General features: G+C 48.6%; 1 protein-coding gene across 2 annotated transcripts in view; it reads left to right on the top strand.

Annotated features, from left to right (window-relative positions):
* Window positions 1-1,315: 1,315 nt before the first annotated feature.
* Rab5 (RAS oncogene family member Rab5) overlaps window positions 1,316-16,501 on the top strand; it is a 39,147-nt gene continuing 23,961 nt past the window's right edge. Inside the window, exons 1-3 of one of the 2 annotated variants that reach the window (XM_077699331.1) lie at window positions 1,316-1,661; window positions 8,449-8,624; window positions 9,566-9,840. In XM_077699331.1, coding sequence (XP_077555457.1) covers window positions 8,459-8,624; window positions 9,566-9,840 — 441 coding nt within the window. In that variant the 5' untranslated portion in view covers window positions 1,316-1,661; window positions 8,449-8,458. Of the gene's footprint in view, window positions 1,662-1,693; window positions 2,131-8,448; window positions 8,625-9,565; window positions 9,841-16,501 lie in introns of those variants that run through there. The other variant, XM_077699332.1, reaches the window with a different exon arrangement.

The raw sequence follows: 16,501 nt of genomic DNA, 5'->3' as shown, positions 1-16,501 counted from the left end.
TAAAGAGAATTGATAACGTCTAAGAAATGAATGAAACATTTTGTTTACGAAAAGCTGGTCATCGATATTTTACACATCATTGTTTACATCATTTGCATGCGGAGCATGTCCGATTGTTGAATGCATCTCAACCGGGAGAACGTTATCTCGACATTACAGCTTCCATTAGGTAGGCACAACAAGGTCAGTGCAGCATTTTCCAGCCTGGGGTAGCAAGCGGTGCAGTCAAGCCAATACTAATGAGTTCGACAGCTGTGTTTGTGGGGTTTGCTTACATGAAATACTGGTTGAGAATGGTTGGACCTTCAGCACACAATTCTACAAATCGCTACTTTGAACAGGTCCATTCGGGGAGGAAGCGGGTTTAACCCGAATCTCCTGAACCATGTTTAGCGAGTAAAAATCGTGTATAATCGGGTTTTATTTGAAAATGAACAACCCTAGATATGTGCCAGTCACCAGGGATGATTATTATGACAAGCGCAAAGAAGCTAGTTGGGCGCGTAGGCAGGGTCGTAGCCAGAAATTTTTTTCGGAGGGGGTTATGGGTTATTAGAAGGGAAACGTTTTGGGGAAATGAACACTAAGCCTCGCTTACGCACTGCCTGGAAAATATTTCGGAGGAGGTTCGAAACCCCAAGCCCAACCTCTGGCTACGTCCCTGCACGTAGGGACGAGCTTGTCAGTGTTTTTGCCTGCAGGGGTTGCGTTTCCGTCCACAGGACGCAAATGTTACTGCAGCATTAACTTCCCCGGATTAGTTCTTTGCTGCAAGCGTTTTGCAGCTTGCAAATAATAGCATTTATTCCTTTTCTTACGCAACGTGACAAGATTTTTAGATCATAAATAGGGTGCATGGAAAACAAGTACTTAGTTGCCTGGGGCAAAAATGATCAGAAGCGCGGTTTGAATAACGAACAAAGTCGTTGCTTCAGTAAAGTACACAAGAACGAGAAACATCGCTAAGGCATAAACGCCGCAAAGCACATAACCGTAAACAAGCGAGTTGCGTCGTTTGAGGTCGTCTGCCTGCCCAACTCTCGCTGCGTGGCTGCGTCACGCGCTGCGTGGGGCCTGCCATTTTGTAAACAAAACAGAACCCAGCAACTGGTCAATCCATATTTTAAATCCAGAAGACCAAACAGACCTAGCTCTTTTTGAATTTAAATTTTTTTTCTCAGAAAGAACGTTATCTTTTTTTGCATTTAATCACGCTGTAAGGATATTGAACAACTAAGCCGCCACACGGCAGGGGTACATTTTATCAGTGGGCAACAGCGAGTCGAAAAAAAAAGCGTGACGTCACAGATTGTTATTTGCCGCCAGAGGAAGGGAAGAAAAGATAGCAGAAAACATAGTCCGTTGCTTTCCCGCATTCGGGGTGGACAGGAGTTTTTCGGTGGGAGCCCGCGATGAATTTGGACCGTGTGGGAGTTTAAACGGCTTCGGTGCTTCGAGCATCATTATTTCTCGGAATCAAATCGGCTCCGCTCATCCAAGCCCCTGCGGAAGGTTACAAGGACGTCGTCGTGTGACTCGGCTACATTTTTGAGGGTGGTGTAAAGGGAGGCCCGTCGACTGCCTGTGAAATTTTTTCGTACTTCGGTTTTTTTTTGGTCTGTATTTCGGACTCTCCGGAGTACAGCCAAGTTTTCAATTAGGTGAGTTCTGTGCGCTATCAGTTGCTCACTGCCTGTGCTTGCAGTGAGGGTCCGTGCAAATTTCTTTTGTGTGTATTTTTTTGGCTGGTGCTGAGAAGGGAAGGGAAACGCGGGGGAAAAAAAAATACCTAGCGTCGCCGAGAGAGAGCCAGTGGCGAAGTGGGCTCTCGTACGTGTAAACGAGATTGCTCTAGGCCTAAGCACGAATAGGCCTAGCCGTTCTCCGACGTCGGCCGTGACAGTTTATTTATCTTGTCACCATACACCGATCCGCGTCTCCTCACGGCTGGTCGCGGTGCTCGGTGTGTCCGGATTCGCCATTGCCCGCCAGAGTGGACTGCAAGCGTCGCGTCATTCCTGACAAGCTGCAAAATACGCCCACTAGACTCGAGTAACCCGACAGTCGGCTGCAGTGTCTCGGGGGAAACCTGTGTGTATTTCGACGACGGTCGGCTGCATTCCCACAAGCGTGAGATACTCTCTCTGCCTTTCCTCGTATCCTTCCCATTTGCGACCGCAGCGGGTCTGCGGCGAGCAATCGCCGTGTCCTTTACGACGCCAATCAGAGCGTTATGAGGAAAGGCGTCCCCCGAAGCGTTACGGACCAGCCGGCAACAAATTTCGCAGTCAGGTGGGGCGCTCGCTGGCGTCGCGTGCTTTGAATCTCTGAGCCGAGCTGCGTCACCGCTCCGTGCGAGAGCTGTGACACGCCAGGCACCGCCGCTCGTCGGCCTTCCAGCAGCGGGGATCAAAGTGCTCGCGCTATTGATCATTGGCGCCGATACCTTGCTTCGTGGCCGCTTCTGCCTCGCGGGCAGCGCTGGTTGCTATCGAGTATGCACGTGGCCCTGGCGTAAACGCAGCAGCTTCCGCCGTGGTGTCAAGGCCTTCCAAGCAAGCCCCCCAAAAAGAAGCAAAAAGTGCGGGTGTCGACGTCCCCTCATGTGTCGTCGCACGGCCGTGATTCACGGCCGGCGGACTTCGCTGAAGGGGCGTCTTGCGACGGGTTTCTGTGCAGCCTCTCCCCCGAGGGGCGTGCGCTTGCCTTGTTGCCCGTTCGTCCAGCTTAACCGTCTGCTACCAGGATATTTGGGTATTCTTCTCATGCACTCGTCACCTTTGCCACGGCTACTTTGTCAAATGACATTCAACTGGGATTGCCAGGGTAGTTGGTAGAACGTGCTCCGCTTACAAGCGTACAAGCCAGTATTCTGTTTGATTGCCTTTATGCAGTTAGCAGGGTACACAAACATACGTTAAGGTGGAGCAGGTGCACATCTGGCGGTTGTGTTTGTGCGCACACCTCAGTTCTTGGAGATAATCGGAGTCGCACAAGAGGTCTATAGCATGGCCAAGGCTGGCAGTTGCGTGAAGGGAAAAAGTGTTGAGCTCAAAGCATTATCATGTTGAGGTGTAGGAAAACTGACATCCAAGTTGTTTGAGATGGAAAAGGCGTACTATCATTGTTTTTAAACTGGTGGAACCGTGCACACCCCATGTAATTCCTACCTGAATTGCTGTTCGCACAATTTGGAGGGGGGGGTTCTGAAAGTAAAACAGTGCTTTCCTGCACAAGAAGCCCTCACCAGCATCTCAAAATGTGTGGGAGTATAAGTAGTCATTGCCTTAGAAATGTTGCCAAGGTGCAGGCCAGTGCCTTATGCTGAAAGCGAACTTAACGCATCACTCCCTGCCGGCTTCGAAAAACTGCGTGTAAATAGCGATTGCCCTAAAAACAAATGCTGCCCTGTGAAACTAGTGCAGAAAGTTGGTTTGCAGACCTGTTGGCATCAAACTCGGCACCACGATGCAAAACAATTGCCCATGCTTGACATGTGCTCGAGGACATTTGTGGTTAAAGTCCACGGACACATTACAATGGCATGTATATTAGTTGTGTCAAAACTGCCTTTGCTTGTGTGTATTCACACAGCATTTTTTTCTTAACCAGTGTGTATTCTTCCAGGGAGCACAGAAGCTGGAAAATGTCTATTTTTATGTAGGGTTTGAAGAGGCATCATTGACACCATCCCTAGATTTGTGGAAGATCAGCTATTAGGTTGAGGCAAAGTTGCTCTAGGCTTTGGCTGTTGGCAAGTTTATGACGTTCTGGCTACTTTCAGCGCTTAAAAGGCCTGTAAACACGGGCAGTAATGTCTTCCTTTAAAGGGAGGCCTCTGGCTTTGCTCCGAATTGCGACGTTTCATTGACAGGTCATTTTGACACTTCAGCCTCTCCACCCTTGCCAAGGGCTGTGTTCGCTGACACATCTTGGCAGTGCTCGCTGCGTGTGATGAATGGCAGTTGTTTCGGTGTTGCGTTCATTAGTCTCATGAACGTGAGTCACATTGGTGATGTCCCCTACGGAGCATGGGGTTGGGATGCTTCACAATGGTTTCCTTTTTGCAAGGTGACGGCATGCAGGCTTATGAAGCGGTCTGTTTTCAGTTTGCTGCCTTAAATGCACCCTGTGCAGCTGACCAGTCTGTTTGCATTCTGATTTGGCAGATTCGTGTAAAGGGTTTGTTTAGTACTGTTTTGGTTGAACCATTCTTTTTTCTGCACGTACCTTGAGCCGTTTTTGTTTTGTTGGTGCTTTGTGGGCAGGCTTTAGTTTTAGTATTTTATTCTCATGTAGAGGAACTTGACACTGCTGGTTTCATCAAGCTTGCATTTTTTTGTGTGGGATCTCTACCCAATAGTGGAACCCTCTTTTTTTTTTTTTTTGCTGATTTTATTTGAGATATCTTGGGCATAGCACAGTGCATGTTCAGTTGGGAGCTTCTTGAATCTTGTTCTGGCGTGCGAGATCTACGAGGTGAGGGTCTCTTATGTGATGTCTGTTGTGCTGGGGATACTGAACCCAGGCATCATTAGTCCTACTTAGCTATGTTCCATTACGTTCGCCTAAATTAATGTGGGGAAATGGCACCATTAAGCACTAATTGTAGAACCTTGTTTGTAATTGTTTCGTTTGTTGGCAACTCGCTGACATTAATGCTAAGTGACGTATGCCAGAGGTTGTTTGGGTTTTATGCCTGCGTTCTGTTCCTCTTTTGTGGGTGCACTTCTCTGCTGATAGCATGGGCCATTTGGCTCAAAAATTCAGTGTATCCCCGCTAGTGGCTGTCGACAGGGGTACTTGCTGAAACCTTGTTAGCTCATGGGAACAGTGGGAAACTTCACAGATGAGACCGCTGCCTGTAATAATAGCTTGAGTGAACGAATTATGTACTCCCATGGCCATACCCGCCGCGGTGGCTCAGTGGCTAAGGCGTTGCGCTGCTGAGCACAAGGTCGCGGGTTCGATTCCCGGCTGCGGCGGTTGCTTTTCTGATGGAGGTGAAAAGCAAAAACGCCCGTGTGTTCGAGATTTCGGCGCACGTTAAAGATCCCCAGGTGGTCAAAGTTAATCCGGAGCCCTCCACTACGGCGCGCCTCATCGCCTGCGTTGCGTCGGCGCGTTAAACCCTACAATCAATCAATTACTCCCATGGCCATGTTTACATACATGGCGAAGGTTATTGTGTGATGTTTGGATCTCTAGAAAAGCTGGTAAGACCAATTTGTGTGCTGTGCACATTTTCGAAAAATTCTCAGTGCTAGTTTCTTGTTGCTAGTCATCTCACTCCTTCGTTGAGGCAAATTTCAGCTAGTGTGCTTAGTTAAGCATAAACTTGCAGTGTGAAGTTAGTGTGCCAGCCATGTGCGGTTGAATCTCTTGGCCGCTCTGGGAAGACGAGAAGTATTATGTCTTGACTTTTTAATTAAAAATATTCTGTCAGTGGCCACTCAGGTTTGCCAGCACTTAACACTAGTCACTTTATGCACAAAGGGGAATTTCAGTTGCTGCAGCATAGGAAGCCTTGGTTTTGTACTCGATAAGGCTGGCATTTGGCAGTGTTTGTTGCTCCGGGTCTCTGCCCTGTTTGTCGCCCCGAGTTAATGAGGCTATCAGCAATGAGGCGAGTGTCAGATAACTGGGAGAACAACTGCTTGGACTGCTTTCCTTCACCTTTGAGAAGTGCCAACTCCGAACTAGCTGCTCTAGAAGGGATGTTAACATCGCCGCTGCTGCTTGTGCTTCAGGATGGATTGGCATAATCGTGAAAGCACCCAGTTTGTGGTAACTTGCTACAACGATGGATCGGCTGTAACCCTTTATTAAAGGACTAGTGGACGGGAGCTGTAGCTTTATATTTATAATTTTGGACTGCTGTGTTTTTCAAGCTCACGCTGTCTTTGGTCATTCTGTAACCTGTGCAACATGCACCCTTAGGACAGCACACTCAGTGATTTCATACTGCGGCAGTTTGGCTCGCGCCAAACTGCGCATAAAAGCAAATCCTGCTGCCATTTTATTAGTGCCAAACTTGTGCCGAGCCTTGCTTTCCATCTTTTTTGTTTTGTGAAGATTTCATTAATGTTTATAGAGACATCATTTGTGTATACAGTAGTCTCGATAATTCAGACTTGGATAATTCAAACAAATTTGAAAAATTTTGTTGGCCCGCTGTTTTCAATCCCGCCTAATTCAAACTCCTTCACCACACAAGTTCGGTTAATTTGTACTTTCTGCTCGTTCATGCCGGAAAATGTCGGCTACATTTGCCGCTCCTAGCTTTACATTTGCGTCCTTGTATCACTAACGGTCGCAAGCCTGCATACACGTGTCAAAGCAATGAACTGGCTGCTCTCGCTGGCATCGTAAACTTTGTTTCGATTGCTCATGCAAAGACAAAGCAGTCATCCATTCGTTATCTTTTTCAAATTGTGCATATCACTTCAGTGCTGTGTGTGAGTTTGCTCTTATTAAATACAGGCGAGCCCGCTTATAACGAACACAACGAGAAACCGAAATCACTTCGTTATATCCGCTTTTCGCTATATCTGGACAGAAAATCTATGTATACCAATGGTAACGGGAAACGAAGATTCGTTCATTATAGCCACTATATCGTTAAAACCGGGTTCGCTATAAGTGGGCTATACTGTATGTGAATGTTTTATTACAAAACAAGTTGGTGTGTCACCCCGAGTCGTATTTAAGAGAGCTTCTGATCGTTCAAACAAAATCCTCGGGTCCCTTCGAGTTGGAATTATCGCGAGTACTTTAGTTGCGGTTTAGGAGGTGCTAAATTGTTCATGAAAGCATAACACTGTTTTGTGGATTTTATTTTGCCCCAGGAGATGTGTGTAGTTGTTCCAATAAATAATGCTATACTAAAGCACGTATGCTTCTAGTTGCTGTACCTATTTTTCAGTTACAGGAAATTTTTGTTTGCCATGAAGTCTCAGTGTGCTGCTCCAAAATGGCCCGGGCCAGTTGCATAACTGATTGGTGGGGTGGTTCCTATCAGTCATTTACTGTGCTTTGACCTAGGAGCAGTTATCGGCCAGGAAGCTGCAGTTTTTTTTTTTATTTTCTTCCCTGTTCCAGCGCATTGGGCTCCTTATTACAGGGGTGGAGGCTGTGCCTCAGCCGTGAGGGCCTCGTGAGCACGTCCTGTGTCTGTCATCGGGATTCTATAGTCGATGCATGCAAGGTGGTTGTAATGGATTGGACTCCCTCCTGTTGCTTGACACTAGTCAGCTGATTTATTGTTCCATATTACTGAATTCTTGCATATAGCACTGGTATTTGTTTCTTCTAGCATCTTATGATAGTTGCTTGCATCACACTATAGTCTGGGCAGTGGGTAGAAAAAAAAGGTGGGCAGCATTGGTGAGCCATCTATTTGTAAGGTTGTGACTTGTCTGTGCTGCCTGGTGTTCAGTTTAAATTTATTCTTACTGCACTTATCGTATCTTGCGCTGGACGATGAAAGTTTGCCATCACCACTCTGCATGGCATGCTACCTACCAAGTCAGACGTCATCATGAGCGGAATAGGAACACTAGTGCTCTTGCACGTTGCTGATCGGGCCAGTCTAACCTTGTGCCTGCGGCATGATGTGACAGGCAAAGGCTTCATGTTCGTGGATTGTTTGCTTTTCACAATACGCTCTATACAGCTGCTAGGCAACAGGAAGGTGACAAACTGTTTTCTGTAAGTCCCCTAGAGTGTGAGGGTAAATGAGATTGCTGCTGCGTTTGCGTGTTGCTTGACTGCAGTCTGGTTGCTGTATATACGAAACATGCACAGATAACTTGCTTCAATTCTGGCAAAATGGAAAATATTGGTTTTCGGAGGCAGCCAAATGGGTCAATCTAAAATGTACTGTTCATGCGAGGCGTATGAAGATTTTTTATGTAAGCTGACAAAAGAAATATGTGAGGGTATCTTACTACAAAGTGATAGGTGTAATGAAACATATTCCCAACTGCCTTTGCTTTCATTGTATTTTAGTTTGAAAAATGCGCCGTAAAATCGTTTGCACTGCACTGTCGGCATTGGAGTGTCTTATCATGCAGACTACTTGAACAACATTCTTTGCTCGAGTATCGTTGACGATTAGATTGCCGAGGTGTTGTCTGTGTTTTGACTTGTCTGTCTGGTTGGACGTGCCTGGCCGAAGGTTGTGGGTTTTCGCCTCCACACAGGCCTAGCCCCGTAGCATTGGGACTTGTTCAGAGCTTTAGTGACGGATGACCACAATTCAGTGTTGTGTGTGGCAGGGGGGCTGTTTGTGTATACACCTGAGTGCAAGGGGCCGTGCTTTGTCAGCACGAAGCTCACAGGCGCCTGAGGGGAGTTGCCCTTTGTGCCTTCTTCTCCCCTCCTCCTGTCCCCCTCGCCGAGTGGTGGTGAACGTGCGTGCCCCCTTCCCCCAAACGCTGTTTGCAGGCTCCTTGTGATGGCAGGACGTGGGGCAGCGGCTCAGAGGCCCAATGGGGCGCCGCAGGGAAAGATCTGCCAGTTCAAGCTGGTGCTGCTGGGGGAATCCGCGGTGGGCAAGTCCAGCCTGGTGCTGCGCTTTGTCAAGGGCCAGTTCCACGAGTACCAGGAGTCCACCATCGGAGGTGAGGGGGATGGCCACTTGCGTGCCCCGCACGTGTTTGGGGCGGGGATGGTTTTCTTAATATGCAACCTTAATATGCCGACAGTTCGTGTAGGTGCAAACCTACACGAACTGTCGGCATATTAAGGTTGCGTTTGATATCTGACTTCTTTTGTCCTTTGAGAGGTGTCTAAGCTAAAATTATTACAGTGGGCGACAACTACAATATCGGGCTGGTGACAGTACCCTCTGTCGCTGACTTCTGTCGCGTCCTGTTTTTGCCTGCTAGAACCGAACAGTGCGACAAGTCGATGCAATTCCTGCTCCAGCTACCTGCTCCGGTACATTTTTTGATATTGCTTCTCGAGGCAGTTTGTATGGCCACAGTTTGGCCAACAAGGCAATTTTTTATCACTTAGCTGTGCGCCTAAAATTTTACTGCACAGGCAGCAACTCCTCAAGGGAAACTAAAGTGTAGAAGCAAGAAGCCGTTCCTCATGTTTGCCTCCCAGGTAACACCATTCTCGGACCGTGGGAGTGTGCACTTGTGTTGAGCAGCCTCGTGTCATTTTGTGCCATTACAATGAACGAAGTTCATTTTCCAGAACCCTCTCCATAGCTGCTAGCATCGCCTGCTTGGAGATGAGCGGTGATCAAGTTGCTAAGACAGCTGTGTTGTATTCACTCGCTTTGCCTTCTAATCTGTGGTAGTTTACAAATGTGGCACAAGAGTTGCCATTGCTGGAATGAGTACATTTTAAGCCGCAGCAGCTGCTGATGTGGTTGGCGTCCGTGACAACCTGGTTCCCTTTGCAGCCTACCGCCCCCATGAAGTGTGGGGCTCTGTTTGTGGTTTGGGCTTTTAGTTATTTAGCATCAGTGGAAAGTTTAGGAGAAGGGAAAGGTGGCTCGAGACTATACCAAAGTGGCTGTACGTGGTGACCCCCCGTCTTTGCTGTGCAGCGGCCTTCCTGACGCAGACGGTGTGCCTGGACGACACGACGGTGAAGTTTGAGATCTGGGACACGGCGGGCCAGGAGCGCTACCACAGCCTGGCGCCCATGTACTACCGGGGCGCTCAGGCGGCCATCGTGGTCTACGACATCACCAACCAGGACACCTTTGGCCGGGCCAAGACCTGGGTCAAGGAGCTCCAGCGCCAGGCCAGCCCCAGCATCGTCATCGCCCTGGCCGGCAACAAGGCTGACCTGGCAGCCAAGCGTGCCGTCGAGCTCGAGGTATAGTCTGTCCTCTTTTCTTATCCCGTGGCGGCTACCTGCTTCTTTTAGGAAACAGCCGTTCTGGCTCCATTGGCCAGTGAAGGCACTGTACGTGGACATTTCGTCGCCTGGCATGTTTGTATTGTCTGCATAGTGTTGGCGTTGCCGTCTAGTCATCGTCATGTCAGCTAGTCTGATACTGCCTTTTTAGGTTCCTCTGTCTGAATGGGATGACAACCAATCAAGAATCTATCGAACGCATTGCTTCTGTGCAAGCACTGCTGGGAAAAACTCAGGTGGGCAGATGTTGCCCAAATTTTTCTAAAAATTCATTGTAGGCTAGTGTACGGGCTATCAGGGGTCCCCAACTAGCTAGCTATTGTTATGGTGCAGCCTTCCTTGGCGAGTTGGTGAAGCCACTGCTATGACGAGAAATCCCCCTTCACGGCATGTGGCCAATCGTGGAGGACGAGAAAGACAGATTGGTGTGGTGCCCGGCAGGAGCTAAAACAGTCATCTGCTGCGTCTCCAATTTTCCCCTTTTGTAAATACAGTCAAACCTTGATGTAACCAACTTCAATGTAACGAAACCCCTGATGTAACAAACCTCGTAATGTTTTGTTACTTCAAGTGTATGCACACCATGTATTTTCACCGTCTGTGTAAAGAAGTCCCGTTTGCCGAAATTTTAATGTAACGAATTTTCAATGACAGCTAGGCATGAAATTTTGGTTGTAGTAGATTTTGGCACACGCAAGCGCTGAAACGGGGTATCAATAAAATTCGAACGGGGACTCTGGCCGCCCAATGCCAAGGATGCAGTAACCCACAGAGTCCATGAGCGAGCTCTTTGCCCACAAGCTCCTTGCCTACAAGCTGCGTGTGGCGGCAGCGCCGCCGCATGCCTCCGCTCTGCCCTTTGTTCAAGTTTGTTCATGCTTGCTGGGTTTCATTGTTCCAGCAATTGCACGGCAAAGCATTTGTGGGTCTTCATGAGCCTTGCGCGTGTTTTTTTCACGGCCGCGCTAGTGCCGTCTTCTGCCTCGGCCAGAAAGCAACTTGTGTCGTGCACAGCAGTGAGAGAAGCCTGAAGACTTTTGCCGATGGGTAGGTGCGCACCCTATTGCGGGAGCTTCCAAGTGCTAGGGAATGCCGGCTGGCCCCCCAAAGATGATTAGGTTTAAAACTGCGGAGGATATTTGATGGCCGCTTCTCTAAGCGCCGTGTATGACGTTTTAGTCAAAATTTCACCCACATTATCAGCTTTTTTCCCACATGAGCAACTTCTTTTGTCCCTCGTGTTTCATTTCAGTGAGCAGTTGAAGCAGTCGCTGGAGCTACCCACCTAGCGTGGGTGGCTGCGTTAGCATGCCTGTGGCTTGCGAGGGGCGTTTTTTTTCGTGTAGAAAAAGCCCCATGCAGTTCACGCTGATGCCCGTGTAGACGATTAAAGGGGCCCTGAAAGGCATTTTGAGCACACTAAATGAACTAGCGCAACCGTTAGATTGGGTCGTCAACGTCCTCTGTGCCAAGTATTACTCTTTTACGCGCAGCGGAAAGCTCACACTTTTGTTGCAAAGTTTGTCGTTTTTTTCTCACCCTTTCCTTCGTGTTTTTGGACGCCGCCATCTTCACATGTCTACATCATCGATTCCCAGATGTTCGTCATGAGCTAGACATCCTGCTATTGGGCGGCTTTTTCACGCACTTCCGGCAAAGAGATGAGTCGTCTGCTCAGCGTCGGCTCGCCGGCTGATCTGCCAGCGGAGTGCCGGAGTACTTGGGCATTTTACGACAAACGAAACAAATGTAAAACAAACGCTTAACCGTTTGTATTGAATGCAACACGGCCATAACACGACATGGATATTCTCTTACCTGAGTGCATTCCATAAAGAAAGCGTTCAAGCCCCGTGGCACTTCTTTCGTGCAATCGCACAGAACGCCCTGAGCCGAATGCCCGGGTTTGACGCATACATTTTATTCAGCTTCAAAACAATCCAGAGATGCGTTTCTAACGAATACAACGTCACAACATGCGTTGAAAGTCTGAACCATGATTGACAGAGGATGGGTTGCCTCCTGCCCGTCGTAAATTCGATACTCACCTCGCGCGCGGTTTGCGGGGACGAACAGCAAGTCACTTAACTCTGGCGCACAAGCCGATGGCTTTTAGCCACGTACACTGCACATACCCCATGCGAGGTTGAGTCGTACGTCGCTCGAGAAAGATTATCCAGACCATGGGAAGAACTATCCACCCGCAGAAGCACAACGTCGCATTTCATCGCGAAACAAAGGCGTCCACAACACACACACCATCGCCTCCTGTAATGCCAAACGCATCTCGCACTTCCCAATAGGAGTGGGTGGTACGCCTGCAGTGCCCACATGTCGCGAGGTGGGGCCCCAAGCTGAACCGGGATCACGGAACCGTAACTGACTTCTGGAGCGGTTTGTGCCTTGTTGCCAAGGCAACCGATGTTTGAGATTGTCAAAGAATAGAAAGCTCAGAGCCGCGGCGGAGAATGTTTTGCCAACGTTGCCGCTCTCCACCACGCGTCGCCCCAAGCTGAACTGGTCTAATAGGGACCTTAAACTGGTCACATGATTGAAGCGTTTTGTGCACGGGTTCTGCATCGGTTTAATATGACTTTTTCACATGCCGCCGGCAGGAATTACCACCGCCGCAAAATAAGACACGGCACCAGCGGGGCCACATCTGATACGGTGCTTTTTGGATAAACAGTGCGCGGTGCATCAAGGGAACGAGCGCACGACCCTCCCCGTGCGGCTGCGAGTTCGCCGCCGATAAAAAGTCATGTGCCGCCAGCAACGTACACCGCGAAAGGGCAAGGCCAGGCCGCCGCATACATGCGGCCAGATTTTTCGTTGGCTTTTCCAGCCTTGAGCGGAGTGCGTGCGGGATTCAAGGTGTCAACAAAGCTTGCCCGTAGCAGACGACAGTAGCAGCGCAATAGCGGAAGTACGTCACCGCTGCGGAGCGCAGCATCATGGGAGGCAAGGCTCGCACGCCGTCAACAGCGGAGAGTAAGTCGAAAGGAGGAGGAAACTCGGAGCGACGATAATGCGCGGTTTTTGATTTACGATTTCTCAGCTAATACTCATCGCTTGTATTCTCATCGCTCATCGCTAATACTCATCGCTTGCTTCATGCGGTTAGAACTACATTTTAACCGCAAATTTTAATGTAACGAAGTAAATTACGAATTTTACTGACCGTTACATTGAGGTTCGACTGAAGTGTAAATACAGCTAATGCTAATTTCGTCTACTGAGGGCTATCTCGTATCTCATAGTGGACGCGGTGAAAATGCCCCCCCAATAACCAATGCCAACTGAATCTCTCCAAGCAGTCCCACGTAGGGATAACTCGGATATGTCATCAAGGCCATGAGGAAAAGGGACCCCTGGTATAACCAACACCAACAGTCTCAGAGCAACCCCCCCCCCCCTTTTCCTCTTTCCCACCCCAACCCCCTCCATTTCTGTTGTAATGGCATGTGCGTCCGAACTTCGTTTAATGGAGAGAGGAGTTCTTCTGTGAAAGGGGGTGCCAGCAGTTGACATAAGTCGCTTGGTATGTATATATGGCAGGTGTGGTGTGCCGCTCATGACCAATTAGGGAGCTGGAATGCACGGGACCAGACCTCTGGCCACAATGGCCACCCCCCCACAACCAGCTAGGCCCAACCACATGTGCAAACACACTATAGAACTATCGTAAACTTTCCAGTGGTGATTTGCAGGTGTAGCTCCTTGCAGCCGGGCAGGTGCAGTGCCAAATCATTTTCAAGGGGTAATTTAGTGCACGTCCGGATTATTAATGCAGCTGTACCGTAAAAACCTGCATATAATACGAACCCGAATATAGTATGAGGTTAGGTTTTAGGGACTCGAAGTAGAAAAAAGTTTTACCCGCATATAGTTCGACTGAGGAAAGGTTGGACAAAACATTCACCTGAAATTGCACTTCAATCTCTTTAGTCTTCAGCTGGGCTTTCTCCGGACATTTCCTTGTCAGTCAAATCTCCCATAGGTACTGTATTACTCAATTCTAGGCAGACGCCCGAAATTTGGAAGGTCAGAAAATAAAAAAAAGCTTACCTCGAATATAAGCTGAATGAATGAGGCATTGGACTCGGACTAGATGGAACATGCGCTTTATTACGCTTGCGGCGCTCGTCGTAGCATGTTCAATGCTCACTCGTCTTCGTCGATATCGCTGTACTCTTCCCATAGCACACTGTCCTCACTTTTGTCCAGCTCATTCGAGATGTTGCACTTACGGAGCGCCCGCACAATTAGCTCGGCCGGGATTTCATCCCATGCCACGGCGACCCATTTCGCCACTTGGCTGAGTAAAACGCAATTGATGCGCCCGGTTGGGGTTAGTTGATATTGCAGCATCAGCCAGCCGTTGTAATGCTTCCGCAGCCTGTCCTTAAGGGGGGACGAGGGTCTTAAAACTAACTTTTTTATTTATGGGTAGAAACTTATGGAAATTTGCAGACGGATGTGTTTTTCTCTGTAGATTTCAAATATGCAATTATATTTGAGCTGGTGCTGTTAGTTCAAAAGTTATCATACAAAGTCTAAACCGCAATTAGGTAATTTCTTACGCAGCTTTAATGAACTTTCGCATTGCATTTTGTCGCTTTTAATTACATGAATGGATAGCCAGAGAGTTCCCATACCCGATGACATTCTTCGTTTTTCTCTAAAGTCACGGCATCCTAAAAAAATATGTCAAGTACAAAAAATGGCAGTACTGGATATTTTGGCTCATCAAAATAACTGCAAGTCATTATTTATGCGTAGCCTAAACAGAAAAACTAAGAATGTCATCGGCTGCCTCAGGCTGTACTGAAAAAAATGGTACCAAGATTGACCTTATGAAGCAAGAAGAAGTTTCCAAAAAGCTGCGTAAGGCTGAGGGAAGTGACCAAAAATATGAAACTGAGAAAACTGCATTTGAAGTTTGGCCATGTGTTATGAGATGAACCGTCAGTAGTGTAGCTTCAAAATTTCCCAGTAACAAAGACATGTTCTTCCCATTTTCAAATCTGTCTTTGGATTCCAAAAATTTCAACTAGAACTGGAGATACAAAAGGCCAAGTAACGGACCCCATCAGGAATTTAGCAATATTTATCGACTTCGAATCGGTTGGCATTTTGTTAGCGTTGTTAAATCTGGTGGTGTCTTGCTGGCGTCGTGAAAACTGCAACAGTCCTTCGTGAAGTGCCATCATCTATTACAGTGCACTGTGGTACCCAGAATATTGTGTACGGCAAAAGTGTGAGGGTGAAACTTGCTTTAGGTGCCCCCCTTTTTTTGTTCTTTGGTGAGGCTATTTCATTCGCGGTTTTTATGCTGGAAGTTTGAGAGGATACAGGGGTGGGACACTGCGCAGTGCGTTTTCCGCAAATGCATCATGTTGTTGGCCCTCAAAAGAGTCTTTTGGGGAAAATAAATGTAGCCGAAAGGTAAACTTTCTTGGCCTATGGGGATAAACCCATAGACGCCTTTTTCCTTCAAGCCGTGCATGGTGCGGCTATCTCCATCGGACATCACGGTTGTGTACCGCAGCCCATTCTTGGAGAGCGAGCGCTTGAACATTATCAGGGCTGCCTCTACCTCCATGCGTCCTGCACCACAGTCAATGTTTCGCTGACACTCATGGTCTGCCAGCCAATCTTCGTAGCCCTCATCTGAAGCTTTGGGTCCGATGGCGCAACCTAAGCAAAAGTTAGAGAGGACTACATGATCAATCACCAAGCCGGTGTACACTTCAATGATGCAGCCCACTCCAATGTGTGACAACCATCCCCTTGTCATCCATGTGCCATCAAACATCACATCTATGTTGTTTGGCGGCTGACCAAGGTCCGAGTACAAGTCCTTGATGGCACGCACACTATCAGCTTCAGAGGCTGCTGCAGTGTCCTCGCAAACCTGAACCACTTTCCTCAAGTGCGCTTGGAATGTCTTGTGGTGCAGGCCTCTGTGGGACAAGTTCATACCAGCACAAAAATCTGACAGAGCAGTCACCCCCTTCCCGATGCTTTGAATACTTTTCTAAGCCCTCATATTCACTTCAAAAAGAGTGATATTGCCAGATCCTTTGGTCCTTGGCGAGGAAAAACGTTCCACACGGTGTTCACAAACCGAGCACGTCACCTCGAGCTTCACGGCGAGGCCGTACTGCCGGTCAGGCTTCCTCAAATCCGGCGCCGCCAGCCCGCACTTGCCGCACCTGACGTGCGCAAAAAGGTCCTTCAGCATTGCAAAATCCACTAAGACAAAATCTGTGCCGGATTCTTCCTCTCAGTGCGCCAAATCCACTTCAAGGAGGTCGAATTTTCGCTGCGTTGCTGACTTGGTCTCCATTCCGCGCTTGACCTCGTCCGCGTGTTCCGTACGCGCGGCGATCTCCTCCGCCGTGTAATACCTCGTGTCAAGCCGGCAGGACGTGCTTGGACCAGGTATGGATTCCGGAGGTGGTTGGTCAGGCGATGGGGCAGGCGAGGCAATACGAGGCGGCGAACGATTCTCATCCGGCGGAGTCGAGCGGCCCGAAGTCGCACCACGCGACCTTGGGATAGGCGGACGACGCTTTCGCTTCCCGTGCGCATGACGGGTCGTCGTCTTCAAACG

Source organism: Haemaphysalis longicornis, unplaced genomic scaffold (assembly GCF_048455015.1).
Source record: "Haemaphysalis longicornis isolate Haplotype H1 unplaced genomic scaffold, Haemaphysalis longicornis Haplotype H1 scaffold_2, whole genome shotgun sequence".
NCBI lineage: Eukaryota > Metazoa > Arthropoda > Arachnida > Ixodida > Ixodidae > Haemaphysalis > Haemaphysalis longicornis.
This window is presented reverse-complemented; position numbering and strand designations above follow the sequence as displayed.